This window comes from Dictyostelium discoideum (assembly GCF_000004695.1).
Source record: "Dictyostelium discoideum AX4 chromosome 6 chromosome, whole genome shotgun sequence".
Taxonomy (NCBI): domain Eukaryota; phylum Evosea; class Eumycetozoa; order Dictyosteliales; family Dictyosteliaceae; genus Dictyostelium; species Dictyostelium discoideum.
In genome coordinates, this window is record NC_007092.3 from 1,596,680 (window position 1) to 1,610,494 (window position 13,815).

General features: G+C 19.9%; 6 protein-coding genes and 1 pseudogene across 6 annotated transcripts; all 7 read right to left on the minus strand.

The window, feature by feature from the left end:
- Nucleotides 1-841: 841 nt before the first annotated feature.
- DDB_G0292524 (hypothetical protein) lies at nt 842-4,511 on the minus strand (the record flags this gene model as incomplete). The annotated part of the gene is made up of 9 exons (XM_001733005.1): nt 842-1,423; nt 1,559-2,003; nt 2,120-2,364; nt 2,447-2,572; nt 2,645-2,829; nt 2,932-3,105; nt 3,197-3,510; nt 3,603-3,951; nt 4,136-4,511. The coding sequence occupies 9 exons, from the start codon at nt 4,509-4,511 to the stop codon at nt 842-844; spliced, it is 2,796 nt and encodes a 931-aa protein (XP_001733057.1).
- Nucleotides 4,512-4,967: 456 nt separating this feature from the next.
- On the minus strand, nt 4,968-6,506 carry DDB_G0292428 (hypothetical protein; the record flags this gene model as incomplete). The annotated part of the gene is made up of 4 exons (XM_629604.1): nt 4,968-5,242; nt 5,398-5,613; nt 5,710-5,881; nt 5,967-6,506. The coding sequence occupies 4 exons, from the start codon at nt 6,504-6,506 to the stop codon at nt 4,968-4,970; spliced, it is 1,203 nt and encodes a 400-aa protein (XP_629606.1).
- A 283-nt stretch (nt 6,507-6,789) lies between these two features.
- On the minus strand, nt 6,790-8,778 carry DDB_G0294629 (SET domain-containing protein; the record flags this gene model as incomplete). Its single annotated transcript, XM_001733006.1, has 3 exons — nt 6,790-7,728; nt 7,807-8,164; nt 8,291-8,778. 3 exons carry the CDS (start codon nt 8,776-8,778, stop codon nt 6,790-6,792), a joined length of 1,785 nt encoding a protein of 594 aa, XP_001733058.1.
- Nucleotides 8,779-9,358: 580 nt separating this feature from the next.
- Nucleotides 9,359-10,147, minus strand: DDB_G0294627 (MaoC-like dehydratase domain-containing protein; the record flags this gene model as incomplete). Its single annotated transcript, XM_001733007.1, has 3 exons — nt 9,359-9,641; nt 9,749-10,010; nt 10,084-10,147. 3 exons carry the CDS (start codon nt 10,145-10,147, stop codon nt 9,359-9,361), a joined length of 609 nt encoding a protein of 202 aa, XP_001733059.1.
- Nucleotides 10,148-10,397: 250 nt separating this feature from the next.
- On the minus strand, nt 10,398-10,640 carry DDB_G0294625 (annotated as a pseudogene; the record flags this gene model as incomplete).
- Nucleotides 10,641-11,033: 393 nt separating this feature from the next.
- On the minus strand, nt 11,034-11,359 carry DDB_G0292526 (hypothetical protein; the record flags this gene model as incomplete). The annotated part of the gene is made up of 2 exons (XM_001733008.1): nt 11,034-11,200; nt 11,350-11,359. 2 exons carry the CDS (start codon nt 11,357-11,359, stop codon nt 11,034-11,036), a joined length of 177 nt encoding a protein of 58 aa, XP_001733060.1.
- Nucleotides 11,360-12,388: 1,029 nt separating this feature from the next.
- DDB_G0292430 (hypothetical protein) lies at nt 12,389-13,711 on the minus strand (the record flags this gene model as incomplete). The annotated part of the gene is made up of 1 exon (XM_629606.1): nt 12,389-13,711. The coding sequence occupies one exon, from the start codon at nt 13,709-13,711 to the stop codon at nt 12,389-12,391; it is 1,323 nt and encodes a 440-aa protein (XP_629608.1).
- Nucleotides 13,712-13,815: the final 104 nt, after the last annotated feature.

The window sequence follows — 13,815 nt, forward strand, 5'->3', positions numbered from 1 at the left end:
TGACAACAAAATGTTTATTTGGATAATAAAGGTTCTATAAAAAAACAAAGACAAAAATCAGATTAATTTAAAAATAAAAAAAAAATGAAATCATTATAATTTTTTTATTTTTTTTAATTTCCATTTTTTACAAAAAAGGATAACTTTACATTTATAATCATTTGTTGAAAAAAAAAGAATTCTTTTTTTAGAAATCGTCTTTTAAATTAATATTATTCAACCACATTTATTCCCGTTTTGGAATTTTTTTTTTTATTTTTTTTTTTTATTTTTTTTTTATTTTTTTTTTATTTTTATTATTTTTTTTTTATTTTTTTTTTTTTTTTATATTTTTAAAGAAAAAACTTTTGGATAACCAATAAATTATTTTCATATTTTATTTTATTTTTTTTTAATTCAAATCTAACAAAATTATTTTATTTTTCATTTTTTTTTTTTTTTTTTTTTTTTAACAATGATTTCATTATATTTATTTTAATATTAATTTAGTATGGATAGTTGAGCATTAAAAATTTCACAAAACGACATAAAATAAAAAAAAATAAAAAAAAAATGAAAAAAAACCTTTTATTTTTTGAATTTTTTTTTTTTTGAATTTTTTTTTTTATACAAAAATTAAGTTTGTTGTTGTAGAAAATGAAGAATGGAATATGGTAATTTAGTTTTTCCTTCTCATTCCTTAATCCAAAGCACAAATTATTATATTTTCTTATAAAGTTGAGATTTTAATTGGGCATAATAAAAAAAAAAAAGGAATAAATAAATAAATAATAAATAAATAAATAAATAAATAAATAATTAATTAATTAAACCTACAAAAAAAACCTATTAAATTCTTTATTTAGTTGGTTTTTTCAGTAGAGGATAATTCAACTCCGGTTGTCTGTTCTTTTTCTATTTTATCATCTTTTTCATCACCATTTTCTTCTTGATTTTGTTCTTGGTTTCTTAAATTATTTTGTTGTTGTAGTTGTGTGTTTGGTGGTGGGATGGGCATGGAATTCAAAATTGTATTAGATGATGTAGAATTTGTAGTGGTTGTAGTTGTGGTTGTAGTATTGGTTGGTGGTGAGTGAAGTTGATCGGATGAAAGTTGTTTTTTTGGAGTGAAATTATTTGCATCTATAACACTTGGTGATTTAATAGTTGTTAAATCAACAGTAGGGAATAAAGTAATATTTTTAGTATCCCATTTTTCACCAGAATAATTGAAAATAATTGACCAAACATAAGGAGTGATAAATTCAAAACTTGTTGACTCCTCTTCATATTTAAATCTAAGAATACCTTCTTGATCGGGTGGTGGAACTGGTAAAGATTTTGATTTACTTTCTATAAATGACATTATAGTTTCTGCTGTTGTCTCTTGTTGTGATAATCCATTAATTGCATGTTTTAATTCACTTGAAAAATATGAAAGTATCTAAATAATTTTTATCATTAATTTTTATAATTATTGTTAATATTAATATTTATTTTATATTTATATATGTTTTTAATTATTTTTAATTATTTTTAATGATTTATTATTATTATTATTAATTTATAAATTACTTACATTTAAAATATTATTAGATAAAGAAGAAAGATTTTCTTCATTTAAAAATACAGGGAAATACTCTTGTTGATGTAAAAGTGAATAAATTAAATGTGGATTTGAGTATGCTCTATAGGTGAGTGTATTATTTATAATTTGGAGTACAATATACAAAAATTCAGAGTGAGTGGTTAATTCTTCAGATTGTAATTCTTTAAGATTAAGGTCGGGTGAATTTAAAAATGAACTATTATTATGTGATTCATTGTGATGTTTGTTAATGCTGCTATTATGATTTTCTAAATTTTTAATTTGCTGAAGTTGGTTCACATCCAATGATAAATCATCTGATATCGATACTGATGACATTGATTGTGTTATATTATTTGTATTATCTTTTACATTGTTGTTACTATTGTTTGTATTAATTTTTGATGGTGAATCAACTTGATTTAACATTTTTTTTCTTTTTTATTTTAATTAAAAAAAAAAAAAAAATATTATTAATTAGTAAATTTCAAAGTGGTGATTAGGTTGGTGGAAAAAAAAAAAAAAAAAAAAAAAAAAAAGAAAAATTCTTACAATTTTATATATCTTTTACTTAATATTTCTAATAGTTTAACTAAACGATTTGCAACATATGGGTGAATATGTGAGATATTTGAAGATAAATTTGCTAAAATCGCTAAACAATTTGTATGTAAATGAGCATCACGTAATTTCGATAAATTTAAAATGATTGATTTTATTAATACAACCATTAAAATACCTCCTAATGAAACATCAATTAAAAGTCTTTCTTTATACCATAATATTTGATGAACAATCTAAAATAAAAAAAAAAGATTTATTGTTAATAGAAAAGAGAGAGGAAATTAAAAAAAAAAAAAAAAAAAAAACTATACTTACTAATGAATGAACATTTTCATTAAATAAAGAGTCTTGAGATAAAATTAAAATAATAATCAAAATCATATTAACTTGTTGTGGTTTTTCTTCAAAAGAATTATATAAAATCTGAATCATTGGTAATAACTAAAAAATAAGAATTAGATAAATGTTTTTTTTTTTTTTTTTTTCCAATTTTTTAAAAAACCCAATACATACTAAATTATCTAAATCAGTTCTTGATTGAACATACCTAAAAAAAAAACTATTTTCTTGTAATAAATAATAAAGTAATAAAATATTTTTATCAGACGATGGTGATTTTATAATACTCTCATATAATTGTTGCATTGAAATCCTAATTTGGTGATTATTTGGATTTGAATTTAATAAATCTATTGAAACTAAATAAATAAAAAAAAAAAAAAATAAAAAAAAATAAAAATTTGTTAAAAAGGTGTAAATTAAAAAAAATTATAGTGAGAATTGTATTAAATTATATTTACAATCTTTATCTTGAATATTTGATAAAATTTTTCTAAAAGGATTACCCTTTGGGTAATTATATTGAACCAATACTAATAAATTAAAAGTTGATAACTCTGTCATTGAATTACCTGTTGCATTATTTTGAGGGAAAAAATATTTATACGCATTTAATGGTAATAATAATAAATAAGCTAAAAATAATATATTATTATGGGTGAGGAGGGAGGGAGTCAATAATACTATTAATAATATGTAAAAAAAAAGAAAGTTATTAATACTTACAAGCAGCACTACCAATTGAATCTAATAAACTATTTGAAGTTGAGGGTGGTGGTTTATTTTCAATGATATTATTAAAAAGATTGAAAATGAAACTATAAACTATTGGAGAGTTTGGATTATTATAAACTGTATCCATTAAAATGTTTAAAAATATATTGGTTTTTGGGGCTAATAATTCATAAAAACTAAAATCCACTGTAAATGTATCTGTTAAATAATTCTCTTGTATTGTTGGCAATGGTAAATACATTTCTGTTGAAAATAAAATTAAAATAAATCTTAATAATACATCATGTAAATCATATGAACAATCCCTAAAATTAAAAAAAAATATAAAAATTATTAATTATTTATTTCCAAAAGAGTTATATATTGTGCTATATATATATACATATGAAATAAATACCTTAATTCATTTGATAAAAAACCTAAAATTGATAAAATTAAATCAAAGGGTATAGTTTTGAAAGAATTTTCAGAATCACCTGTAAATTGTTGAATAATATTAACATGATCCATATTCTCTATGATATATTTTGAGAAAGTTTGAATTAAAATTGTATAATTTACTAAAAACTGTTGATGTGTGTATAGCTGAATTTCTACTGATTGATCTAATATTAACTGTTGTTTACTACCTTTATTCTTTTTCATTGACTCTGATATCGTTATTAATTGTTGATTAAATAAATTTAATTTATTTATAAAATGCATTAAAATCCTATTAAAATTTTTAGTTTTTAAATTATTTGATACTATTTAAGATTATTTTTTTTTTTTTTTTGAATTAATACTTAATAATCATAGTTTTTTATTATAAATTATTAATTATAATGAATAATAATAATAATAATAATAATAATAATAATAATAATAATAATAATAATAATAATAATAATAATAATAATAATAATAATAATAATAATAATAATAATTTACCTAATTGCTTTGATAATTCATTTAATAAACCATAAACATAATTATGATTTGATTCTTCTGAAAAGTTTAAACTAAATAATAATGTCTCCATGAATGTATCTAAATCCTCTGGTAATTGATTTTCTGATGCTAATAATTTAAAATCATCGCTAAGAGTACTTTGATAAAAACTTGCCATGTTTGCTATTGCTGTATCGGCTGCTACTAGTAAATTGGTGGTTGTTGAACTATTATTATTATTATTATTATTATTATTATTATTGTTATTGTTATTGTTATTATTATTTTTATTATTATTACTTAATGTTTCATCATTATTTATATTCTCTCCTGGTACAACTCCACCCGCTGCTGTATTTGAAGATGCAACTCCCATATATTGATTTATATATAAACTTTTTTTATTATTCTCTAATTAATGTTCCAAAAAAAAAAAAAAAAAAAAAAAAAAAACTATGAAAAAAAGTTTTTTTTACACACAACCAATATACATATAAATTTATTTTTTATTTATTATTTGTGAAATTTTTATTTATTTTTTTTACTTCTAATATTAAACCAATACAATTAAAAAAAAGTAATAAAAAACAAAAAAAAAAAATAAATAAAAATTTTGAATGCAATTTAAAAAATGAAAAAAATAAAAAAAATAAAAAAAATAAAAAAAATAAAATTAAAAAAAAAAAATAAAAAAAAAAAATCCAAAAAGGATAGGATTTTATAATTGCTCCATGTTTATTATATTCTTCCTACTACAATTTTTTATAATTTTTTCTTTTTTTTTATAATTTTTTTTTTTAATTTTTTTTAAGAATTAAAAAAAACTTAATAATTAATTTCCATTAATGGTAAAATAAGATTTACGACTTCCATTTACATTATCTTCATAAAGAGGTGCCATTTCTTGGATAACTTCCAACAATAGACTTGGTGATTCTGATAAAACTTTATTAAATTCTTTATTTTGGAATAATTTTTTAACATTTCCCAGTATAAACTCCATTGATGATTTTTTCAAAAATTTACAATTATAAATATCTGATTTTAATAAAAATAATGCAACATTATTTGAATTAATTTCAGTAATTAATTTTAATTCACAACGGTCTATAAAAATAAATTTTTTTTTTTTTTTTGAAATTAATTTTAGTTTAATCTTTAAAAAATTTAATAATAATAATAATAATAATAATAATAATAATAATAATAATAATAATAATAATAATAATAATAATAATAATAATAATAATAATAATAATTACGTTTTAAAGTATCTAATAAATATTCATCTGCTATAATAATTAATTGTAATACCATATCAATATTATCTTCATTTAATGAATCTGAATATAAATATTCAATCATTTTTCTAAAAACAGCAGGTTCATAATTTACAATTTCAATTTCTTTTAATTGACTCTCTTTCATATCATTTTGAAACATTCCTTGAAATTTTTGGCATCTGGACGATAAAATATCTTTTTTTTTTTTTTATTTTTTTATTTTTTTTTTTTGGGAATAAATGTTAGTTTTTAGAAATAAATAAATAAAAAATAAATTAAAAATATACAAACTTTTATGAGAAAGTAAAAGTGAACCATCTAATAATTTAAAAGCAATATCACTATAAACTGGATTATTAAATAAAGAACCAATATTATTTACAAAGATTGAATGTAGGTTATTTGCACGTAATTTATTTTTTAATTTTCTAACTACAATTGTTTCACCACTATTTAATCCAATCTTTATAAATTTAGAAATAGTTAATATGTATATATTTATTTATGTATATATATGTATATATGAATATTGAAATTTAAATATTTACATCATTAGGACATTGTTCAGGATCTATTCTATCTTGAAATAAAAATATTAATTGAGATTCTTCAATTGAAAATCTTTGTGAAATATGTCCAAATAATCTTTTGAATAGTGTATGTTTTTTCATTAAAAATGGTGGTAAACTTGTAGTTTGAATACCAACTGGTAATATATATATTGTTATATTTTCAACTGAAGGTGGTGGTGTATTATTAGCAGATTGTTGTAGTTGAGTCTGTTGTGGTTGTGGTTGTGGTGGTTGTGGTTGTTGTATTGCTAATAATTGACCTGTTAAAGTTATTCCTCCATTATCACCACTTTGTCGTTGTTGTGCCTGTTGTGGCTGTAATGTTGGTGGATTTGAAGTTGGAGTTGAAATTGTTGTAGATAACATATTTAAATTATTATTACTATTATTATTATTATTTATATTATTTATATTATTATTATTATTATTATTTACATTATTTATAGTTGAATTTAAAGCTGCAGTATTTGAAGTTGTTATTGTATTTAGTCCAATTGTATTTAAATTAAATGACATTACATACACCTAATACGTTTAATACAAATATTTGAACACAACAATAAAAACAATATTTAAAAAAAAAAAAAAAAAAAAAAAAAAAAAAAAAAAAAAATGAAAATAAAAAAAAATTTATAAAAAAAAAAAATAAAAATTAAAAATAATTTTTAATTAAATTTTAGACTTTTTTGTGAAAAAAAAAAAAAAAAAATAAAAAAATAAAAAAAAAAAAAAAAAAAAATAAAAAAAGGGAAAACTGGATTTTTTTTATTTTTTATTTTTATTTTTTTATTTTTTTATTTTAATCGAGTATACTTAAAAAGTCAATAGTTTTTCTGGAAGTACAAGCTTGACAATTACAAATAAAAGAATAAGTTTCTTTAAGAGTCGTTCTTCTTTTTTCAGTTGTTAATTTTTCACCATCTAAATAAGATATGAAAAGTTCCTCACCTTTTTTAATTGGTCTTCTTGTACAGAAACGAATTGATTTATCATTTACAACTGGGGTTGCAATGAAAACATTTGGTTCGCATGAATGGTTAAAGAAAGAACCTTGCATTAGAATACTTGCTAATTGTTGTGATGGAATCTCTTGGAAATCAAATGAATAGCCTAACTCATCCATTGGGTTTTTTTCAGAGAGAATTTTAATTCTAGAAGTTGGGAAAGCCACAGCATTCAATCTGATTATTGATTTAACACGATGATAAATCTCTTGAGTGATTTCACGATTTGAGAAAATTCCTTTTATAGATTGATAGATTTTCATATCTTTTCTACTTAAATATGAGGTTGTATGATTTTTTGATGGTTCAGTATGAACTAGTCTCTTTAAGAATTGGTCCATTTGCATTGAACGTAATGGTTCGTCTTGGTTACCACCAGTTGTATATTGCAATGAAAACACTTGTAACATTAATAAATACTCTGTTCTTTCTTCGTCATCCAATTTTGAAATATCATGATAAAATTTATTTAAAAAGTTTGTATGAACATTTGATGGTGTTCCACTGCATATTAATCTATGTCTTGCCATTCCCTGAGCTTCACATTCTGATGAACAAAATATAGCTTCATTACAATTTGGACAACAAACTCCACTAATAGAACCCAATGGTAAATTTGTCATACGACTTAATGTATCCTCAATCTTTGGAAATTCTTTTGATTTTGATATCTCTCTATCATTTTGTAATTCAACTGGTTGCAATGATAAATGACAATTATTACAATGTTCATCCTAAATAAAATAAAACATATGTTAATATTATGAAAAAATGTATATATATTATTTAAAAATTAATATTATTAATATTACATCATGTTTTTCATATTTATGTTTTGCTAAATTTGTTGAAATTGAAAGTAATGAAGGTGCTTCAAAAAGTAATTCTTCTTCTTCAATATCTCTAGTTGCAAAGATACCTCTACCGTGAATTGGTGATTTCTTTACCATTGCATTACCCATTAAAGTTGATGATAAACCATTAAAGAATTCATAATCATCTTCATGATTTGGTACAATAACTGTATCTGGATATAACATCATTTCTGCCTCTCTCTTTAAATCAACAATTTTTGGATTATGTATTAAAAGTAATGATTTTTCAAATGCAACAATTGCTTCATTATATTTCTCTTTTCTAACTAAACAAATTCCTTTAATAACAAATGCTCTATATACAATAAAATATTATTATTATTATATATTCACCAATCAATCAATCAATCAATCAATCAATCAATCAATCAATCAATCAATCAATTAATCAATCACATTAATTAATTAATTCAATACATACTCTGATAAAATTTCACCTTCAGTTGAATTTTTAATAACTGTATTACAATCAATGATTGCATCATCTAAACGTGATAATGATTCTAATACTGTTGCACGTTGAATACGAACTGCATAATCGGCTGGTGTATGACTAAGTACCCAATAATATCTTTTTAATGCTTCTTCAGGTTTACCATTCATAAATTCATCATATGCTTTTTGAATTGCAATTTGAATACTATAACTTAAATGTAATGATGCTGGATCAACTGGTATTTTTGGTTTTATTTGTGGTGCATTTTGAAATCCTTTAATCTCTTCTTCAATATCTTCTTTACTTCTAATTGTACTATTTATTGCATCTTTTGAATTTTTTGTTGAGAAAATATCTGACCCACCACCACTACCACCTGTACAAAAATATCTTGTTAAATTATTATAATTATTATTAAAATAAAATTTAATTAAATTTTCATTCTTTTTTAAACTTTGTAATCTATTTAACATTTTCTCCAAAAATAAAAAAAAAAAAAAAGATATTTTTATTTGTTGATTGAGAAAATAAAATAAAATGAAATGTTTGAAAAAAAAATATTTCAAACGTTTGGTGAGACTCGGGTGGGTCGGTTTTTTTTTTTTTTTTTTTTTTTTTTTTTTTTTTTTTTTTTTTTTTTTTTTTAAATTAAAATTTTTATTTTAAATTTTTTTTAATTTTTATTTTTTTTAACACACTTTTCATTTTCTTGTAAATGAATTTATTTATTTTCACACCAACCAAGATTTAATATTACTTTTTATTTTTTTTTTTTTAATTTTTTTTAAAATCGTATTAGTTGATTTTAAAATCTAAATGAAAAAGATTAATTATTATGTTTTATTATATACTTATAAATTATATAAAACATATTAATTGATTTTTTCTTTTAAAATCAATTAATATGTTTTAAAATCAACCGATACAATTTTAAAAAAAAATGATTTATATTTACAATAAAAAATAATATATTATATTATTCTTTTATTCATTTTTTTTTTATTTTTAATTATTTAAAAAATCCATCTTTTTTTTTTTTTTTTGATAGAGTTTTTATTCATAGTAACGAATAATCCATTCACAAATTGCAGAAGCTTTTGGTTGATCTTCAACTTCAAAAGTTAATTTAATAACAGCTTGAGCACCACCTGAAACTGGTGTTAATTCTTGTAATTCAAATTTACATCTTAAATTACCATCGACTGGTACTGGCGATAAGAATCTAATTTTATTGAAACCATAATTTACACCATATTTAATACCTTCAACATTTGGCATAACTTCTTCTGCAAACATTGGTGCTAATGATAATGTTAAGAAACCATGTGCAATTGGACTATAATATATATATAAATATTAATAATTAGTATATACATTGAGAGGTTTTTTTTTTTTTTTTTTTTTTTTTTTTTTTTTTTTATAAATAGAGGATAGATAATTTACCCACCAAAAGGACTTTCAGATTTAGCTCTTTCTGGATCAATATGAATCCATTGGAAATCACCAGTTGATTCAGCAAAAGAGTTTACACGATCTTGAGTGATTTTAAAGTATTCACTTGTACCAATCTCTTTACCAACTAAAGTTTTCATCTCTTCTAAACCTTTAAGAGTTTTAGTATTTCTTGCATTTCTTTGAGCTTGTGCTCTAATAACAAGTTCTCTTAATGATGCATCTGTATTATTTGATGAGAGATAAAAACTTTCTAATAATTTAAGGTTAATTTTTTTTTTTTTTTTTTAATATTCTGTTTTTTTTTTTTTTAAAAAAAAAATTACCATTTGATGATGAACATAAATGATTAGTTAATGTTTCAACTCTTCTAATTTGTTGTTGATTCATTTTCTATAAATTTAATATAAACAATTCAAAAAAAAAAAAAAATAAAAAAAAAAATAAAAAAAATAAAAAAAAAAAAAACAAAAAAAATTAAAAAAATAAAAAAAATAAAAAAAAATAAAAAAAAAAATTAAAATTGAAAATGATATTCTGGAAATTTAAAATAAATAAATAAATAATCTAAATAAAAAAATAAAATCAAATGAATGATTATAAATTTAATATACAATATTATTTATTTATTTTTTATATTTTAATAGAACTCTTCTTTGATAACTTTACCATCTTTCCATTCTTGTAAAGCCCATTGAGTTTTCGCAACTTTGTAACCACCATAAGTGAAATTCATAAACATTTCATAGGCAGTATTATTTCCATCAACTAAGATTTTGGTTATTCTTGCTTCATGAATGGTTGCATTATTAACAATTGGTTCTTAAGCTTTATGATTTGCTTCTTTACCAACACGGTTTGTTGAATCATCATTTTCATACATTAAAATATCCTTTTAAATTTAAAAATAAATTAATTTATTATTCATAAAAATAAAAAAATAATAAAAAAAATAAAAAAATAAAAAATAAAATACAAACATGGTAATTTTTATCAAAATTTCCAAAATTTTATTATCTTGGATACTTCTAAATTTTCTTTAATTGACATCTTAATAATTTTTTTTTTTTTTTTTTTAAAACTTAAAAAATTTTTAATTTATTTAAATTTATTTATTTTTTTTTTTTATATTTGTAATTTTTAATTTATTATTTTTATTAATATATTTTTCGGAATATCTTTTTTTTTTTTTTTTTTTTTTCTAAACGATCTGGGGGAGTATTCCGGAATCGAGATTTATAGTACAAATTTATTTTGTATTTTTTTTTTTCAAAATTTATGGGTAATATTCCACACGAACAAATCTTTGAGTTTTTACTGGAGCCACTGGATGAACCATCATACATATTCTTAAATCATTATATTTTTCATTTTTAATACAAGACATTTTAATATTTTGATTTATATTTTTATTATTTTTCAATGAGAAATTATTTAAATTTTCTATATATATATATATAATAAAAAACATGATTTTAGTTAGTAAATATAATATTTTCTTTTTTTTTTTTTATTTAATTCTTTGTTTTTTTTTATTTTTTATTAATTTATTTTTTTTATTTTTTTTTTTTTTATTAAAAATATATACATACCAAATAACATTTTTTTTATTAATTATAAATATATTTTAAATAATAATTTAGTTTGAAATTAAATGAATAAAAAAAAAAAAAAAAAGTGTTTAAATAATTTTTTTTAATTTTATTATCAATATTTAAATCTTAAAATTTATATAATCAAATTTAGTAATAGTATTTTTTTAAAATTTTTATTTATTTCATCATATATTATCATAAAAAAAAGTATTAATTTTATTAAATTGTTTCACTGAAGGTATGACACAAAAAAATATTGACCAACACAAAATAAAACAATTGGTAGAAATTTGTAAAATTTAAAAATAAAAAAAATAAAACAAAATAAAAAATAAATAATGATAAAATAAGGATTAAAAAAAAAAAAAAAAAAAAAAAAAAAAAAAAAGGTAACGCACAATTCAAATAATCACGAAAAAAGCTTTTTAAAAAAAACATCGCAAAAAAATAAAGAACACCAATGTAAATTAAATCAATATGAAAGTGTGGAAAATTAAATATCTATAAGGAAATAGGAGGTTGAAAATGCACAGAAATAATTTTATAACCATAAATAATAATTTTTATTTCCCACACCATTTTTGATAATGTAAAAAAAAAATGAACAAGGATAATAATACTTCTTTACAAACAAAACAACACAAAAAAAAAAAAAAAAAAAAAAAAAACAACACTTTCCAATAAAATTACAATAGCTTGCAAAAAATAATTATTGAAAATAAATAATGTTATTTAGATCATATTACAAATTTAACACCACTAATACAAAAAAAGAAATAATTTAAAAATAAAAATAAAAATAAAAAAAAAAAAATTAAAAATTAAAAATAAAAATAAGATATAAAAAAAAAAAAAAAATAAATGGTGAGAATTATTTCTTTTCAAATTATAACATTTTTGATATCTTTTTTTTTTTTATATTATTTTATTTTATTTTATTTATTTTATTTTAATTAAAAAATTATATAAATATATATTATTTTTAATGATAATCTTTTTTTTTATTTTTATTTTTATTTTATTTTATTTTACTATTTTAATTTCTACTTCTTCTTTCTATTTGATCAATAACATTATTTGATTTTGTAAATCTTTGACCTCTTAAAAATTGATCATCTTTGAATATACCCTTATAGATATGGGAGTAATTATTAAGTTGACCTATACCATTGAATTTACCATCACGGAATTCACCTTGATAAATGTAATTTGGAGTTACAATTTTACCAGTACCATTAAAGTGTTGATATTTCTCTTTGTATGGATAAAAGAAACCAACAAAAGCACCAACTAACGTTGAGCCTAAATGACAAGCATGATCCAAAGGTGATCTTCTTGAAAAAAGGGGTAAAAATAAACCACAGAAATCGAAAAGTGCCAATGCTGCCAATACTTGAGAACCTTCGAAATCAAACATTGGTAAGAATATAATACTTACACGTGAATTTTCAAATAAAACAGAGGATGCAAAGAGTGAGAAAACACTACCACTTGCACCAATCGAGGGAACTACATAACTTCCCACCAACAATTTATAAGTTAAACTTGTCATTGAACCAAATAAACCACCCAAGAAATAGAGTATTAAGAAATCACGAGTTCCTAAATGATCATAAGCCGTACTACCAAATGATGCCAATGCATACATATTAAAAAGTATATGAAGTCCTTCTGTATGTGTAAATGTTGAAAGAATTAAAGATGATGGATACTTATTAAGTGATGATGGTGAAAGGAAGAAATGTGGACCAAATCTTTCTAAAAATCCTTGAATCTTTAATAAACGCCATACTATAATATTTGCTGCAATTAATGAACCAATCACTAAATATTTCTCTGTAATTTTATATTTTAAAATTTTAAAATAGTATGGTTTTTCTTCAATATCTTGTTTACCATTATCATTATCATTTGAATTATTACCAAAACCTAAAAATCCTAACCCAACTCCAACAAATGAAAATAACATATTTTTTTTATTTCTATTTAAAAAATTTAAAATTTTTTCTTTATTATTATTATTATTATTATTATTATTATTATTATTTTCATTATTTTCATTATTTTCATTATTATTATTATTTTCATTATTTTTATTATTATTTTCATAACCTTTATCATTAATATTTGTTGAATAGAATCTATTATTATTAAATGAATTGATAGTAAAATTATTATTGATTAATGATGATGGTGTTGTTGTTGATAATGTATGATGGTGGTTATTTGTTACATTATAAATCAAATTAACATTTTTAAAATTTGGTGTAATTTTTGTAAAGTTTGTTTTTATATGTTTAACTTGATTTTTATTTAATATATTTTTTGATATTTTTTTAAAAATTGACGAACTTATCATTTTTTTGTTTTTTTAGAGTGTTGATAGAAAAAAAAAATAAAAATAAAAAATATGATCACTAATCACAAGTGCATAAAAAATAAAAAAAAAAATAAAAAACAATT